Source organism: Chiloscyllium punctatum, chromosome 4, assembly GCF_047496795.1.
Source record: "Chiloscyllium punctatum isolate Juve2018m chromosome 4, sChiPun1.3, whole genome shotgun sequence".
Taxonomy (NCBI): domain Eukaryota; kingdom Metazoa; phylum Chordata; class Chondrichthyes; order Orectolobiformes; family Hemiscylliidae; genus Chiloscyllium; species Chiloscyllium punctatum.
The window spans coordinates 67344742-67363559 of record NC_092742.1 but is presented as its reverse complement, the minus strand read 5'-3'; the positions used below and the strand labels follow the sequence as shown (position 1 = coordinate 67363559).

At 38.2% G+C, this 18818-nt stretch overlaps 1 protein-coding gene across 7 annotated transcripts in view; it reads right to left on the bottom strand.

Annotated features, from left to right (window-relative positions):
• Window positions 1-521: 521 nt before the first annotated feature.
• The window catches only part of egln3 (egl-9 family hypoxia-inducible factor 3), a 44019-nt gene continuing 25722 nt past the window's right edge, over window positions 522-18818 (bottom strand). For 3 of the 7 annotated variants that reach the window (XM_072568945.1, XM_072568948.1, XM_072568949.1), the window contains 5 exons: window positions 12409-12528; window positions 12044-12124; window positions 8642-8778; window positions 1681-1754; window positions 522-1593 (listed from right to left, as the gene is read on the bottom strand). In XM_072568945.1, coding sequence (XP_072425046.1) covers window positions 1562-1593; window positions 1681-1754; window positions 8642-8778; window positions 12044-12124; window positions 12409-12528 — 444 coding nt within the window. In that variant the 3' untranslated portion in view covers window positions 522-1561. The remainder of the gene's footprint in view (window positions 1594-1680; window positions 1755-8641; window positions 8779-12043; window positions 12125-12408; window positions 12529-18818) is intronic. The other 4 variants (XM_072568947.1, XM_072568950.1, XM_072568951.1 and 1 more) reach the window with 2 other exon arrangements.

Genomic DNA, 18818 nt, shown 5'->3' with positions numbered 1-18818 from the left:
TATATAGTGAAAAGGTATATTCTTTAAAAAATAAACAGTCCTGGCCTAGTGATCAGCCTCTGACATTCCTTAATATTTCTCACTTTTGGCCAGTGAATACTTTGAAAAACATCAATAATTGTATATAGTACATTTTGGGTAGATAAAGCACACCTTTTTCAATGTTCAAGTATAAACACTAGCAAAGACTACTTCGGCAAAACTGCCTGTTACAATGTAAATTTTATGCCAACGGGCATCTGCATATGTGCTGATTTATGTAACTCCCAGCCACATGACGTCACAGACAGTTATGAATTAAGAAATTCTTGGTCAACTGTTAAAAATTAACAGTGCTAAATATGTTAACAAGCAGATTTTATAAGCAAAGGCAAGATCTATATTTTTTCTAACATGAAGCAATACAGGATAACTGAAAACAAGCCTAATGATTTAAAGAATAGCTACATGGAACCAGAACCATAGTCATGTAATAATGTTGCAGTAAGAGGAGAGGAAACAAAAAATACACATCAACCATATTTGTATAAAACCATATCTGTGTCCTTATAGGAGGGACCATTTTATTATCTGGCAATATAGTTTTCAAAGAAACCTTCCAGTACAACTTGTTTATTGCCACTACTGAATTGCCAAATTGTTGACCAGCATACACGATGGCATCCAGTTGCAAATTCAGTAATTTTGTTGTTCACATGTTCAAGTTACGTCAGGAATTCCCATGGAACTATACTTCCCTATTAAAAGGCAACAACAGAAAATATTTCACTTGTAATGCTATGTTCTTTCTTCAGACATAGTTAACACAAGTTTGATACAGTAATGCACAATGCGCTCACAAACAAGAGTAAACTGTAAATCATTGGAGAAAAAAAGTAAAAGACTTAATAAGTTTAATCACAGTGAAGTGCGATAAAGATTCATCGTAACATTAGGAGAAATGCTTTTGTTTTGTACGATATATTTAGCTTCCATATAAATAGAATAAAGTTAAATAAAGCTGTATGGTTATCAGGTTTATTTACGTTACACAAAAATTGAACAAACATTCTTAATTACAATCAGTAGGTGATGGTCAAATACCATCAATGGTGGAAGATGAAAAAATGCCACAAACAAAATCATTCAACTACTTTTAAATACAAAAGGAAAAATATAGCCATTAAAATGTATTAATCAGCGCCTTTGCAATCTGGAAATAATCTATATAAAGTGCAATATTAGACCTAATTATGTAAAATGGTCGTAATATTTAACACCATGTCACGCTTGCTATATTTTTATGCATAATTACATTAACATTGAATTTTATTTTGTGCAATATTGGATTACAGATTAATTCTGCTAAAAACCGTTTTCATTGAAAGATAGGTTAAACAGCAGCCAGTACCATCTCTATTATAGATAAGAGCGGGAGTCAACATACAACTATTATTCATAAGCATGGCATTTAATAAAATTATTGTGGAAGGACACTTGTCTTTGGAGTTGATGTAAAGGTCATGTGAATTACCACTGTTCAAAGGCTTAGCTCATCGGTCAAGTTTCACCGCTCTTACAGTCATGATGTAAAGCTTGTTGCTTCTCCAGAAGCTGAAGAACAAGAAAGGAAGTTACTAAATAGTATGAACTAATTATACATAACTTCTTTAGAAAAAGGTTAATCAAAATTCATTTTACCTGTGCGATTACGGTACCTAGTTCTGGCTTCAGCTCTCTCCTCTGCATCAAAGTACCATACCGTGATAGCATATCTGGAACACAAAAATATTAGCTTTGCTGAAAGAGGCACATTTTTTCAAAGCTTTTCATCTTGCACTCATTAGGACAATTTTCAAGAAATGCCAAAGCAAAAACAACATTTATACAATATGAGAGGAAATTGTTATTTGGTTGGCAAATGAACGCTGACTGGCAGGGACATTGCCAAGGAGAATGCAAAATTAATTCCAGTTAACGACTAAGCTTTGTTAGATTTTAAACCTGGAAGGTTAACACTGATTTCTTAAAATATTGCCATGAAAAACAAACCACAGAATAGCTGTCATCTATTTTGTTGAGTTGAAACAATCACTGTGCATGTACATGTTCTTTCTGCCTTTACAATTCTTCCTACTAACATGTAACCCTAAATTCATTGCCTGCATAATTCTTCACACACTTAGTTGTATTTGGCAAATGTAGGCCAATTGTAGTTTCACATCTACTACTGGACACTGCATTTTGAATTTTGCAAGCATATGCTGGTTAGATACAATTGCTAACTTGCTTGTTGTGAACAGGTTTACTTGATATGAATTGCCAGTCTTTGGGATGTAGAGCCTACACATATTGCATCACATGGACAATGAAATTCATATATTGTGTTACCCATTTATGCATGTGCTTTTGGCTCGATGGCAATATACTGTTGGTGGCGAATAACACTAACATTGCCTCTACACAGTAGCAGTGTGAAACAGCTATCCTCACCTGCTCAAAGCTTAGGTTACCTTTGGAGAGTAAATTATCTCAAATGTAGATTAGGTCAATTTCAGGACCAAACATGACAGCTTTCAGCAGGAACCAAAATCACAAATTTCTCTTCAAATATCTTGAGTACTTTCATTAGATTCCTTTTATGCCCTCAATAATTTATAAAATTATTTTGAAGTCTAAAAGTCCAACTTGATATAAGTAATGAATCAACAGGTAGTTTGCTACTTAACAGCTGCTGGGCTTTCTGTCTTGCCAGTCTTTTAATTAAAAACCAAGTTTGCAATTACCAAATGCTATTGTTTACCAATTGTTAAGCAGTAGTGAAGCAAATCATAACAAAACTTCAAAACAATAAATATGTTAAAATTTGCATATTGGGAAACCTTGTCTCCAATGCATATATGGTGGGATGGAGGGGACATCAACTGTGAATTTTATTTTATTTTCCTGTTTTAATCCTGTTATTTCATTGTCAGTGGACAAACATCATTAAATGATACAAATGTATTCATTTCTCGCCAGTAACAGTTTCACATTAATTCCTGAAAACAAAGACATTTGTTGGGGGTGGGGTCTTTATATATCAGGCTTCTTTGGAGTTTGACAAAGGCAGCCATAGTTTTCTGATTATGTTTACAGTGCTATGTTTGTAAATGTATGCCACAGAACTCTAGCAAACATCTCAAGGTGTGAAAGTTGCTTGAAATGATTTTTCATTCACAGGGTAGTTTGTATTTTATAGGACTACAAAGGCAGCCAGATACCTTTGTAAAGAGAATGCCTGGATTTGGATTATTCATTGCCTTCATACTTGTCTGCATTTAGGAATTGTTGGTAGAAGTTCTATGTACTGAGCTACTTGTTTGGAGCTAGAAGGGGTGCTGTCCTGAGAATGGGTTGAAAAGCCGTTGGGACAATTAAATTGGTTGTAATTCTGCAGGTGCCATTCCTGATGCCAATCTGCCCACACCACTACAATTTTAATGGCGTGGGAGGTGTTGAGCAGTCTGCCTGCTTTTGGGCCAAATGACATCCTTAATTGGCTAATTACCTGCAGACCTCTTCTCAGTTCATCATAATACTTCCAATGAAAGATCCAATTTGATTCCAAGTGAAAAGTTTGGAAGCTCTCCTCGAGCTGCTAGAGGCCAAAGTTCCCAGAGATCCTTCGAGCACAATCCTTCTCAGCTTGTCCATCCACACACCCTCAACCTCATTAAACTTTGCCAGGCTGCGCTACCCTCAACAGCCAATGCCACCACTCACTTCTGATTCTGGTAAAAAATCTCCATTGGGGACTGAATGCAATCCAAGCAGAAGCCGCCCATTGTTGCTGCTACTTGAACTAGAGAGCTGCCAGCTATTTGATTGGTCTATGTCCCTCAGGTGTAGTACTCATCCTAAGCCAATTATTGATACAAAGAAAAGTTGAAGCCATTACTGTCAATGTATAGGATTCGACTATTCCAGGATAAGGGGCTCTCAGCAGTCTATACAAATTCCTTCCTCAATCAGTGAGATTTCTTGCTTTGTGCAAAGTAGCCATTGCATTTGCTTAACTTAAAATAAATTTTTCTGTTATCTAGTACTTTGGGATATGGTAAAGTTGTTATATAAATATGAATCATCCCTTCAATTGCTGAATATCTGCAACTAAACCTCAGATTTTTCAGCGTCAGCTGGAACACCTAGCCATCTTACTCCTTCCCCTTGACATTCAATGGCATTACCATTGCTGAATCCCTCGTTATCAACGTCATCAAATTTTCCATTAACCAGAAACTGAATTGGACTAGTCATAAAAACTACAACTACAATAAGTCAGAGGCAAGGAATTCTGTGGCAAGTCACTCAAATCCTGCCTTTCTAATGTTTTCCCATAAGGGACAAGTCAAGACTCTGATGCAATACCCTTTAGAACCTGGTTGGACATAGCTCCAAGAAAACTCAAAAAGCTACAACACCATACAGGACAAAACATCATGCTTGAATTGCACACCATCTAACACCTGCAACATTCATCTCCTTCACCACTAACACACTGGAAGCAGTGTGTACCTTCTAAAAAAATATACTGCAGTAACATACCCAGTATTCATCAACAGCGTCATTCAAACATGTGGCCTCTACCATCTAGATGGATAAGGGTAGAAAATACATAGGACACAACCACCTTCAATTTCCCCTCCAAGCCTCACACCATCTTGCCTTGAACTGCACTGCTGTTCCTTCACTGCCATGGTCTTAAAATCCTTAAACTCTTGTCTTAATAGCACATATGCACATTTACTTTGCTTCAATACAGAACAGGAGAAAAGAGAAAAGGAAGCTAGCTTGCCAGAAATCCCAGGGAAATGAACAGTGGATCAGGGACAGGGAATAAATAAAGTTAATGCAAGTAAAATGTTGGTATTGAGGAAAGCTCCAAGACTCGGTGATTTCCATTTAAGTGTGTTAAAGGAAGTAGGGGAACACATGATCGACTAAGATCTTTGAGAGCTCGCTTCGGATTGGAAAATTGCATGTCACTCTGCTTTTTAAGAAAAGCAAAAGTGGAAAACTAGGGAATTACAAGCCAGTTAGCGTAACATGTGATGAGGAAATTTTTGGAGTCTATAATAAAGGATGAGGTAACTGAATATTTTGAACATAGTGATAAATTAAGTGAATGAGTAAAGCTGTGGCAATGGAGTTCAATGTAAGCAATTACGAGGTTAGCTATTTTGGACCAAAAAAACGACAGATTGGATTACTTCCTAGATGGCATGAAGTTAAATACAATGGATGCCCAAAGAGACGTTGATCTTTAAAATATCAGGAACAGGTGCAGAAGATAATCAACAAAGCTCAAGGAATGCTGGCCTTCATATCTAGAGGACTGGAGTAAAAGGATGCAGAGGTTCTGATGAAGAGTCACCGGACCTGAAACGTTAACTCTGATTTCTCTTCACAGATGCTGCCAAATCTGCTGAGATTTTCCAGGAACTTCTGTTTTTGTTGCAAAAGTTATGCAACAGTTACACAAATGTCTAGGTTAGCCCTACTTAAGAGTAATGTGAGTAGACCTAGGATGTATTGGCTTGGAAGGAGTACAAAGTAAATTTACAAGATCGATACCTTGGACTTCAGGGGTTAAACATAAGGACAGATTATGCAAATTAGGCTGTTTTTTCCCCCAGAATTTAGAAGATTAAGGGGTGATCTGATTGAAGTCTTCAAGACATTATCAGGAAAAGACAGGGTAGATAAAGATAAACTAATTTCATTGGTTGGGGCTTCGACGAAAAGGGGACATAATCTGAAAATTTGTGCAAAACCATTCAGTAGAAATATTGGGAAGCACTTTTACACACAAAGGGTGGTTGATGTTTGGAACTTTCTTCCATAAATGGCAGTGGACGCTGGATCAGTTGTTAATTTTAAATCCGAGACAGATAAATTTTTGTTAAGCAAAGATTTTAAGGTGGGCCAAAAGCAGCTAAATGGCATTAGGCCATAGATCAGTCATGATCTCACTGAAAGATGGAAAAAGCTCAAGGAGCTGAATGGTTATCTTCCTATGTTCCAAGGACTGCAGTGGCTCAACAATTGGTGCATTACCATCTTCTCAAGGCAATTTGGGAAAAGCAATAAATACTGGCCTAGCTAGAGATGCCCACATCCCATCTTGAAATAAAAGAATACAAATCTTGATACGAGAGTCCTTTTCTCATTAGTTACCAGTGGGATCACTTGTCTGATTTAGACTATGTCTAGATGGCATGGTAGCTTATCTAACTTTTTTGAGCGACATTACTATCTATCGCATAACTTAGAGTCACAGAGATGTACAGCACGAAAACAGACCCTTAGATCCAACTCATCCATGCCGACCAGATATCCTAATCTAGTCCATTTGCTAGCACCTGGCCCATATCCCTCTAAATCCTTCCTATTCATATACCCATCCAGATGCCTCTTAAATGTTGCAATTGTATCAGCCTCCACCACTTCCTCTGGCAGCTCATTCCATACACACACCACCTCTGTGTGAAAAAGTTGCCCCTTAGGTCCCTTTTACATCTTTCTCCTCTCACCTTAACCCTATGCCCACTAAGTCTGGACTCCCTCACTCCAAGGAAAAGACCTTGTCTATTTATCTTATCCATGCCCGTCATGATTTTAAAAACCTCTATAAAGTCACCCCACAGCCTCCGATGCTCCAGGGAAAACAGTCCAAGCCTATTCAGTCTCTCCCTATAACTCAAATCCTCCAACGCTGGCAACACCCTTGTAAATCTTTCTGAATCCTTTCAAGTTTCACAACATCCTTCCAATAAGAAGACGACCAGAATTGCATGCAATATTCCAAAAGTGGCCTAACCAATTTTCCTGTACAGCCGCAACATGTTCTCCCAACTCCTATATTCAATGCTATGACCAATAAAGGAAAGCATATTAAATGCCTATTTCACGATCCTATCTATCTGCGACTCTACATCCAAGAAATATGAACCTGCACTCCAAGGTCTCTTTGTTCAGCATCACATCCCAGGACTTTGCCATTCAGTTCATAGGTCCTGCTCTGATTTGCTTTTCCAAAATGCAGCACCTCGTATTTATCTAATTTAAACTCCATCTGCCACTCCTCCGCCCATTGGCCCATCTGATCAAGATCCCTTTTTATTCCGAGGTAACCCTCTTCGCTGTCTACTACACCTCCAATTTTGGTGTCCTCTGCAAACTTACCAACTATACCTCCTACGTTCACATCCAAATCATTTATATAAATGACAAAAAGCAGTGGACCAAGCACCATTCCTTGTGGCATACCACTGGTCACAGACCTCCAGTCTGAAAAGCAACCCTCCACCACCACCTTCTGTCTTCTACCTTCGAGCCAGTTCTGTATCCAAATGACTAGTTTTCCATGTATTCCATGAGATCTAACCTTGCTAACCAGTCTCCCATGAGGAACATTGTTGAACACCTTACTGAAGTAAAGACAGATCACACTACCATTCTGTCCTCATCAATCCTCTTTGCTATTTCTTCAAAATAATTCAATCAAGTTCATGAGACATGATTTCCCACACGGAGAATTTTGCTTTTTGTTAATTTTTCCTAGATGCACCCCAATATCCACAGATACATGAACTCAAACAATAAAAGCAGTAACTGCAGATCCACTGCTGTGTCAATCAGGAGTGAATGTTTCTTTCTCTCCCCCTCACTGACCATGTAGTCGCTGCCTTTTGTCTGTATTCCTCCTTTTAAAAGTGCCATTGTTTGATCTTTTTTCCCCAAAGTTCCAAAACAAGCCAAAAGCTTATAAAAACAGTAATTTCTGCTCCTCGAATTCGAGTAAATCATGTCCAACACCTAAAATAACCCAAAAAAGGAGCAGCTCTTACAGCCACAATTTTTTCCCATCCTCCATTTTGGATTACCCATTTCTTTTGAGTCATATCATTATCTCAATGATATTTAGGATAAGTACATTTACTTGGATGTGGAATCTTAAATTTTGTCAACATCAAGGGTTGGAAGTCTTTCATAAACAGTAACACTGGCATGTCAAAGTTCTTTCAAAATGTAAATCTTAATAATAACATTTGGCTTGGTTCATTTTGGCTTGATTCCCAACTTTTGCAGAATCTCGAGAGAGGAATTTGGCTTCCACAAGTCTGTATTTCCATGTCACTGGTGTTAATTACTGGAATGATGAATGGTCATCACATTTAACCAAGATCAAAAGAAGCATAAACTCCTTGACAAATATTTTTGGTACAACTGTGCAGGCAAATTTTCAAAATCCAACTAATGGGAGGGTCATAATTTTCTTTTCTTTGCATTATTTTCGTTTATAATTTATCAAAATGTATAGTTTAGAAAATTTCATTCAGCTATTGGTTAAAGCTGACATTCAGGAATCTCTACATTGTTAGTTTATGGCAAAGCTGTAATAAATTTATATGACAAAATGACTTCAAGTTTTACAACTAACACAAAAGTGGAACAGCCCAACATTTCACATTAGGAAGCTTGGTACGGTTTTTTTCCTCCATCTATTTGTTCACAGATGCAGGCACTGTCAATGGGCCATTTATTGCCATCCCTTAGTGTATTTGTAAAGGTGGTGATGTCTTATACTTATTTCTAAGAGACTCCAACAAGGACATACCTGACAGAATATGCTGGTTGTACTTCATGTGGATTTCTTCGATCAGACCAGAACAACAATAATCTATCAAACATTGGCTCAACATCAACTACATACGATTTTCCTTCTGGAAATATTCGGAGAATACCACCATCAACCTATAAAAAATAAGTTTTGACAGAATGGCTAAGAAATATTAGCTCTAGAAAGACAAATCAGGTATGTCACTAACATTATAAGCTTTGCTGTAATAGTTTTCAACGGATGAAAGTTAACTAAAGTAATGACGAGCGCTTTTAAATAGAAAGTACAACATAGTTAGTATTGAACATATTAAGGCAAGGATCAAAGCAAAAAATAAGGACATTGCAAAACTTCTTCTAACAGGAGTAACCAGCCATAGCAAGTGATGGCAGATCTCCAAATCAGACAGAGCCTGATTGCATAACCATTGCCAATATGGTTTCATTTTTAAAACAGCCTGATCTTTTCTTGACATCCAAATTAAATGGGGAGGCTTTCAGGAATAGTGTGATGTTGGCAATGTGCCCATGTATTTGGCCAACACAATATTCGATAGCCCAATCCACATGTAATTTCAGGATTGTAAATATTTGTTGATGTGCTGCAGGTGCTAAATGAGCACATCACTTCAACTTGTCAGTTCAATGAGCAAAATCATCAGGATACAGAATGCAGCCTGTTAGCAAGACATATCTGGTATAGTGGGGTGAGTTCAATAAAAGATTCTGGGCAGCAGATAGCAAGCAGCCAATTGGGGAATATTGTTGCAATACTGGTCTTCCTTGCTCACAAAAATTTAGGAAACACAAAATTACAATTTTAGGGGAGGTCTCCAACAGTATTCAATACCTGGAGAAATAGAACTGGCAGTAAAGATACACAAAATGCTTTGTACATTTCAGCTTGAAAGGTACAGTCAGGATCTTACAAAAGGCAATTCTAAATTATATATTGAACACAATTTCCTGCCTTTTATGGGCAAGAATGTTGGCCGTCCATTTAAAAATCTGTTTGATCATTGACTGAAACTTGAAAATATTTGCAATGGCAAATTTACAATTGTCGATCATCAATTTAGCAAGTGAGAAATGGGCAGCCAACAATTGGAAGGCTCACAAAGTGTTATTTCATGAAACTGATGTGCTAACTGAACAAAATGGCATTGAGTTTCAACACATTTTATCTTTCTTTCTTTTGTTATATACACATGATTATCACATGGACAACAGACAATCTGTTCCTGAACTTTCACCATCATTAAGTGTGGTGACCACTATGAAATTTGCAAGGACAAAGCATCAATAGCAATCTCCAACTTAATCTCTTTCCTGATTTCTACTGCACAATGAAAATCAAATTTCAACACAGTGTCAGAACAAACAGATTTTAATCCAGATAGAACATAGAACATTAAAGCGCAGTACAGGCCCTTCGGCCTTCGATGTTGCGCCGCCCTGTCATACTAATCTGAAGCCCATCCCACCTACACTATTCCATGTACGTCCATATGCCAGTCCAATGACGACTTAAATGCACTTAAACTTGGCAAATCTACTACCGTTGAAGGCAAAGCATTTCATACCCCTACTACTCTGAGTAAAGAAACTACCTCTGACATCTGTCTTATACCTATCTCCCCTCACTTTAAAGTTGTGTCCCCTTGTGTTTGCCATTCCCATACTTGGAAAAAGGCTCTCCCTATCCACCCTATCTAACCCTCTGATTATCTTGTATGTCTCTATTAAGTCACCTCTCAACCTTCTTCTCTCTAACGAGAACAGCCTCAAGGCCCTCAGCCTTTCTTCGTAAGACATTCCTTCCATACCAGGCAACATCCTAGTAAATCTCCTCTGCACCCTTTCCAAAGCTTCCACATCCTTCTTATAATGCGGTGACCAGAACTGTACATAATACTCCAAGTGTGGCCGTACCAAACTCAATCCCTCTACTAATAAAGACCAAAACACTGTATGCCTTCTTAACAACCCTGTCAATCTGGATGGCAACTTTCAGGGATCTGTGTACATGGACAACGAGATCTCTCTGCTCATCTGCACTCCCAAGAATCTTCTCATTAGCCCAGTACTTTGCATTCCACTTACTCCGTCCAAAGTGTATCACCTCACACTTGTCCACATTAAACTCCATTTGCCACCTCTCAGCCCAGCTCTGCATCCTATCTATGTCTCTCTGCAACCTATTACATCCTTCATCATCATCCACAACTCCACCGACCTTAGTGTCGTTCGCAAATTTACTAACCCACCCTTCTAAGCCCTCATCCAGGTCAATTATAAAAATGACGAACAGCAGTGGACCCAACACCAACCTTGCTGTACGCTGCTAGTAATTGAACACCAAGATGAACATGTTCCATCAACTACAACCCTCTGTTTTCTTTCAGCGAGCCATTTACTGATCCAAACTGCTATGTCTCTCACAATCCCATTCCTCCGCATTTTGTATAATAGCCTACTATGGGGAACCTTATCAAACGCCTTGCTGAAATCCATATACACCACAACCGGTTTACTCTCATCTACCTGTTTGGTCACTTTGTCAAAAAAGTCAATAAGACTTGTTAGGCACGACCTACCCTTCACAAAACCGTGCTGACTGTCCCTGATCAGATTATTCTTTTCTAGATGGCTATAAATCCTATCTCTAATAACCTTTACCAACAACTGAAGTGAGACTCACTGGTCTGTAATTATCAGGGTTGTCTCTACTACCCTTTTTGAACAAGGGAACCACATTTGCTATCCTCCAGTCCTCAGGCACTATTCCTGTAGACAATGATGATTTGAAGATCAATGCCAAAGGCTCGGCAATCTCTTCCCTTGCTTCCTAGAGAATCCTAGGATAGATCCCATCTGGCCCAGGGGACTTGTCTACTTTCACACTCTGCAGTATTTCTAATACCTGTGCCTTGTGAACCTCAATCACTTCTAGTCTAGATGCAAGTATCTCTGTATCTTCCTCGCCAACGTTTTCATTTTCTATAGTGAACACTGTCGAAAAATATTTATTTAGTGCTTCCCCTATCTCCTCTGACTCCACACACAACTTTCCACTATTATCCCTGATTGGCCCTAATTTAACTTTCATCATTCTTTTATTCCTGACATAACTATGGAAAGCCTTAGGGTTCACCCTGATCCTATCTGCCAACAACTTCTCATGTCTCCTCCTGGCTCTTCTGAGCTCTCTTTTTTGGTCTTTCCTGACTTCCTTGTAATCCTCAAGCGCCCTGAGTTTTCACATTTTGTCCTAACATAAGCCTTCTTCTTCTTCTTGACCAGGGATTTCACTCCCTTAGTAAATTACAGCTCATGCGTTCTATATCTTCCTCTCTGTCTGACAGGTACATACCTAGCTAGGACACACAGGAGCTTTTACCTTGAATAAGCTCCAAATTTTTAATGCGCTCATCCCCTGCTCATCACATGGATCATTGGTGGCCTGCATTAAAGCTGAAAACTATGTTACCATCATTACTTAATGGATGACGGAAATTAAAAGTACATGTATCTAATACTTCCAAATGTTCTTGAAAGTATAAATAACTTCATCAACAACTATATTACAAAACAAACAACCAACAGAATAGAAACATTTACATTTAAATAATAAAATATTATTAAAGTCAATTTGTTTTAAGAAGTATTGTCTGAAATAATAAAAGCACAAATGTAACCTGTATAACCATACTGCTAGAAAGCGGAGCTGAACAATAACTTGAGAAAGAAAGGAATATCTCATACCTTTGCATCCCAGTTTTTATTCAAGTAATAAATACATGTCACACAACGACCATCACCAGTTGGATTGTCAACGTGCCGGACATACCCTGTTCCATTCCCTGGGTAGCAGGCTACCATTGCCTGAAGAAGTAAAATAGAAAAAGTTTACTTGTAAGCAATTTTCCTTACTTATTAGATTTTGATTATCCAGCAACAATGCAGGTTATAATCATAGAATGGGTACAGTCTAGACAGTAAACCAGGTGTTGGTTTTGGATGCCCTCTCTTTCCCTCATGGAAATGGTACTTACTGTATGTAAACCCTCTTCTTTTTAAAGACAACTCATTGTTCTGTTAGCTTTGTCTTTAAGTAGAGATAATGAAGAAAGGCATGCTTTTTTTCTTCAATCCAACCCATAATCCACTTGTGTCATGTGTGTTTTTAGTGATATTTCCTTGCCATTAGTAGCCTTCTGTAAGACTGGCACCAGAGCTGTGGTCTTGGTTATGTACCTTATATAACTGTGCTATTAGGTTTTGTTGCATGGCCATTTTTCTAAATATCTTTTGAAAAAAAATTGAAGTTTTAAAGTGCAGAAAATATAAAAGGAGTGATTTTACAATTGCCGTTTTGTGGTCCTGGTATGTTAAAGATCTAGATGCAGTCCTTTGAGTAAAGGCATAAGATGCTGTGAAGAGTGGAAATGGAAAATGGATAAGTGAGCATGTGTTGGTGCAAAACTTAAAAGGATCTCTGGTTGAATTCACCACAAGGTAGAAACTCTTCATTTGTATGGTAATGAAGAACATTTTCAGTAAACAATGAGGGAAACAGAGCAAAAAAAAAAGAGGGAAAGGAAGTTGAAATCACACTCAAAGGTTGGTGTGGGAAGAATTGGTTTTGCTTCATGGGGCATGGATACCAGTGCTGAAGAAAGAGGGAGTTGTTCCGTTGGAATTAGCTTAACATCAACTATGCAGGGACTAATACCTTGACAAATCTTGTAACTTGGGCTGGAGAGGGTTGTAAATTAAATAATGGGAAAGGGGGAACCACACAAGAGGACAAGTCTACAAATATCTCCAATTTTATGCTTCTGTTAAAACTGCTTACCATACCATGCATCTTGGCCTCATTAACAAAAATATGTAGCTTTTTATTCACATCATTTAAGTGATTGATAAACATTGTGAAATAGGACATGATTAGGGAACAGTTATTGAGGGGTTTGGGTATGGGGTGGAGGGGAATTAGACACACTTCTCAGGCAAGCATACAAAACCAAAGAGTAAAGTGCTATGTTCAAATCTGTAGTTTCACAGCTTGTGTTGTGAGACAAATTCCAATTGTAAAGAGAAATTAGCCAGCCCAGTTTCCATGGCAATCAGGAGTGAAACTGAGGTCAGAAACTAAAACTATTGGCTGAAATCATATAAAAGGACACAAAGTCAGCAGAGCTCAGTAGGTGATCATAGTCCAATGGTGCAATATAAGAAAGTAGATGGAGGCTAGATCCAGAAATTAAGGATAAACTAAAATTAATAGCTACAACTGTTTCTGCTAGTTACACTGACAAGGTGAACAACAGTCACCTGCCCAAGATCATACTGCATGGCGAGCTGGTCACTGGTTGAACAGTGGAACAGTAGGGCCTCTTGCAACTGTTTCAAGGACTCCTGAAGAAGCATATCATGTTGACTACTGCCAGCAAGAAACACAGACCATAGATCATGACGACTGGAGATGTTACATCAGAAGTGCCATAGACACCTTTGAGACTCATTGAAGAACCATGCTGTTAAGAGAATCGGTGTAGAAGACTAGGTGCATTTGGCCCCAGCAGTGACTGCATCTTCACTTCCATCTGCTGTGAGCGAATATGCCGATCACAGATAGGCCTGAGTAGGTACCAATGAGTTCAACATTCCTAAATTCTTTGCTCTTGGAGAAATGCCAAGAAGAGCCAACTGGGGGTAGGATTGCCTCAAACCCCACTCTCCCCATGGTCCCCACCCAGAAAGTCCTGAAAAAGGTTTACCTTCTCGCCATTGGATCCCCTGAAGACAAGGTCTTCAGCAATGATATCCAAGACCCAAAACTGCTTGCCTCGGAGTGGCAGACAATTTCTGGCAAGACAGGATTTCAATATCAAGGCCTGCAATTTGCTGAGAAGCTTGCTGATGAGCTCTTAAAAAGATTTTGGCCATCAAAACCTTAACAAGATGGTTGGACCTCAATTCAGCAGGCTTCTTGATTGTTGGGGATGGAGTGTCAGTCACCACTGATGGCACCCACCTGCTCACAGAGACTGCAAAGTGGAAAATCTTGGCCATAGCTAGTTTACTGCAAATATGAAGTTTCACTTGACTGTGTTCATTGAAAATGAGAATTATTTAATGCCCTACTAATGGTACCAGAGAGAATTGATTACTGGGAAATGACATGTCATTGAACAACTGTCTTTGGTTGAAAGGCTCAGATGGTCATACCCTAATAATAATCACTACTGGTCCAATACGTTCAATGCCTATAAACTCGTTGTTTGATTATCAAAACTTTGTTTTAACTAGCACATTATGAACGGGCACTCTCGATGTATCGGCAAAAATTATATACTTGAAATACCAAATGTTTGCTGTATTATTGTGATCTACAGTGATGTCCAAATAGTCAATAAAAAGTGCGGATAAGAAGGCTCTCTGCTGTCATGTTTTCTTAAAGGCAAGAATACATTATTATTTGAGTGATTTATGCTGTAAATAAAATATAACCATGATTTGTGTACGCCCTGCATAATGTTTCTATTACTTAGCATATGTTTCTTACATTGATTATATCGGCCTCTTGATCAGTCAGAATATTTGATCAATTGGTACACTTCTAGTCCCCTAGATGCTGATTAATAAAATGTTTGCTGTAATAATATAGTTAAAGGACTGACGAAGGGTCACTGGACCCGAAATGTCAACTCTGATTTCTCTCCACAGATGCTGCCAGACCCAAGTTTTTCCAGCAATCTCTGGTTCGGATTTCCAACCTCTGCAGTTCTTTAGATTTTTAGTTAAAGATCTTGCCCGCTTTGGAATAAAAGTTTTAGATTATATAAAATGCTTCACAGAAATTCATCTAATCAATTCTCTTTTGAACTGTCCAGATCAGATTTTTCCTTTAGTGTTTCCTTTTGAGGAAACACAAGCTGAGACATTTTCCAACATTGTGTTTATGATTTCCAAAAGTCAAGAAACTCCCTCAAGTTTTTAAGCCTTCGGGAGCCAGGGTCAGGTGGTAGTAATGTCACACCAGGAAGCAGGCATGTGGTGGCAAAACAGGCATGACGGCAAGCTAAATCTGAAGGTCCTTCTCAGTGTGCTATGGCATTGCTCCAATCCTGCACGGGGTTGTTAGGTTTCATATTCCTCGCCCCTCATATTTCCCTGACCCTTCCATGTCCTTCATATATCTTTCATGTCCCATGCTTCCTCCAGCCAGATTTTTTCTTTCCTTTTCTTTTTCATTGCCTCATTTCCCTTCCAGGCCTTATCCACTGCACATATGTCCACTCTATGGATTCTCCATTCCCACTCTCCTAGTATTATTTTGCAGAATCACTGAGCTATTTGCAAGGCTGACAAGTGTTGAAATGCTCCTGAAACTGATGCAATAAGCACAATTGCTTTGAAAAAGGGTTAATGATAAATAAGTTTGATTCATTGATAAGCTGTGGTTGATTTGATAATTTTATGATATTATAAGATCAGAAGATATTTGTAATACAGCTTATCAATGCTTGTTTGCTTGGTTTAACAATTTTAGGAGCATTTCAAAAACTTGTCACAGTTATACAGCCTATTTCTAAATGTACTAAACATTGAAAGAGAGAGTATGGAGGATGCATAGGAGTCATGGAGAGGGGAAAGATATGAGTAGATACGGGAGGCATTAGCAAGACTTTTTTTAAAAAAAGCATACTTGTCAAAAGGTTCCTGAATCTTCAGCAGGTTTCCCCAATTGCAAATTAAATTTACCTAATGGCATTCCCATCGGCTTCTATAATCTTTCACATGATGACAAAAATAGACTTGGCGATGAAATTCAGACTTTGCCTAGTTCATATACAGAACAACTTTGATTGTCTGAATAAGACGGGCAGGGAATATTTTGTTCGGATAACCGATTGGTCAGATAACTGATAACGTTTTTACAGGATCTTGAGATCTTGTTCGGATAATCCGAAGTTTGGATAATTGATGCTGGGATAACCGAGGTTGTTCAGTAATGACAACCCCAACATCACAGGATGGGTTTGTGGGGTTGCAACCCAATAGTTTTCAAATTAGGGTAAGATAGTACAAGTCACGAATAGAGCTAACTTGAAATTCTGATTCCACAGGTCACGTTTTACCCAGTTGTGACTTAATTCCAGGCAGGTGTTAGAGCCTTTATATCAAAAATGCATGCAAGAATAATTTAAAATAATTTAGGATTCAGCACATAAATGTGATGGAATAAATACAACTAACAACAGAAATGCTGGAATTTGCATTTTACACGAAGGCTTTGATCAAAGAATTAGAGAAGCCTATGCCTGAGCTCTGGAAATGCTGATGTTCTATATCCAAGAAAGATGTCAATCTTTTATAGGGATAGCAACTTTCCAACCACAACAGCGTCACTGGGAGTAGTGCCCATAGTTAGAAGTACAGAAGTCCCCAAATCAGCCACTACTGATACAGAAAATGGGTTCAAGTCATGCTGGGACCAATCAGGCTGATCCTAGAAATATGGAAATTAGTTGGGTTGATTTCAAGTGCAGGAGATCTTTCAACAAGAGATACCATTGCTGCTACTGGAGAAACTCTCTGTGAACCATAAGGTTCCAATCAGAAGGAACTAATTCTCTCCACCCTCCACATGCCTGCACCGAGGCTGCTAGATTGGCCTCCTTAAATGTCACAGGGCCCAACCGCCACTGGTAAAATACCATTAATGGTCACTGAACATGTTCAATTCACGTAAAGGTAGGCAGACTGCACTCTACCTGACCTGCAACTGGGAAATGCCAGTGGGAGCAGGAAGGTGATGAGCAGAGCACCCTATTGCACTCATCAAATTGAACAGCTTCCCAGCTCCAATCTCCAATGGTTTAAAATTCTGACCACAGGTCCTAGTATGAATTATGTAATAAAAAGTTACATGCAATAAAAGTGTGTTTTAGTTAGAATGTCGAACATTTTGAGTTCTAAGTGTAATTTGTGAAATGCCAGGTTTTATATTCAACTCAACCCATTCTAATGCACATTCTAGTATTAAGCGCAAGTCTGGAATTGTTCATACACCTGCAGTCTAAGCACAGTGTGTATCCCCAGGATAAAAAATAAGGTGGATTCAACAAGGGTGGAGTGGATGTTTCTACATTGCAGAAAAAAAAACACTGTACAGTCACAGAAGGCGATTTCATCAGTCTTGTGTTTCAGCGAGTGAAACAATATAACTGAATTGTATGAAAATGGAGTCATGAAATGCAATCACAATTAACAGAAAAGCTTTAATCTTAAAGTTCCCCTCATTGAATCCAGATAATTCAAATGTTATTAATGATTTAATGAATAGGGAACAAGAGGGCAAATGTCACCAGTAATAGCTATAATTTTCTAATTTCAACTAAGATTGCAAACCCCATCAATAATAGATTTTGCATATACTACATTCAGTAAAAAAAAGTTTTAAAAGATTCTAATGTTGTACAGCTTTTAATATTTTTACTTAATCTATGGTTAAATCTTTGGTGTCTATCATCAGTTTTTAACAGGAGAAATTTACATTCAAATTGTATTTTAAAAGTCTTAGAAAGCAAGTAGAAAACTACAGCAAAATCAGTCATTATACTTATTTAATGCTGCCTTATTTAAGCTTTATGAAAGATATGTGAAAAAAAACTTGGCTGCAAGACTGATTTTTTTTGTTGGCACTGCACTATATGAATAGCCTGCTTCATATATGGTTCCACCTAGTACATGGATCAACTCCATATTTTATATTTTGATCACAAATCCTGCATGTAATTAGCATCTGCACAAAAATTAGTAGAGTATTTTCTTCAAAACTCAAAATGTTCCAATCTTATCTTCTGTCAATGACAAAGAACAGTTTCCATTGGCAAGTAAGCTGAATGGAATGAGGTCAGTGTTAATGCTCTGTGATCTGCAAATACTTCATGCCTTAAGTGTACAGTGCAGTACGTGCTCACAATCATGAACTGAAAACCACAGCAGTTGCAAAACTATTGATTTCATTCCAATAACTTATACTTCAGTTTGGCTTTGCAAAAGCAGGCAGCACAGCTGAGGGACTAAATCCATAACATACAGACTTTACTGGGCTTGTTTGGTGGCATAAATAAAATAGATCACAGCATAGAAATTGACCCAAG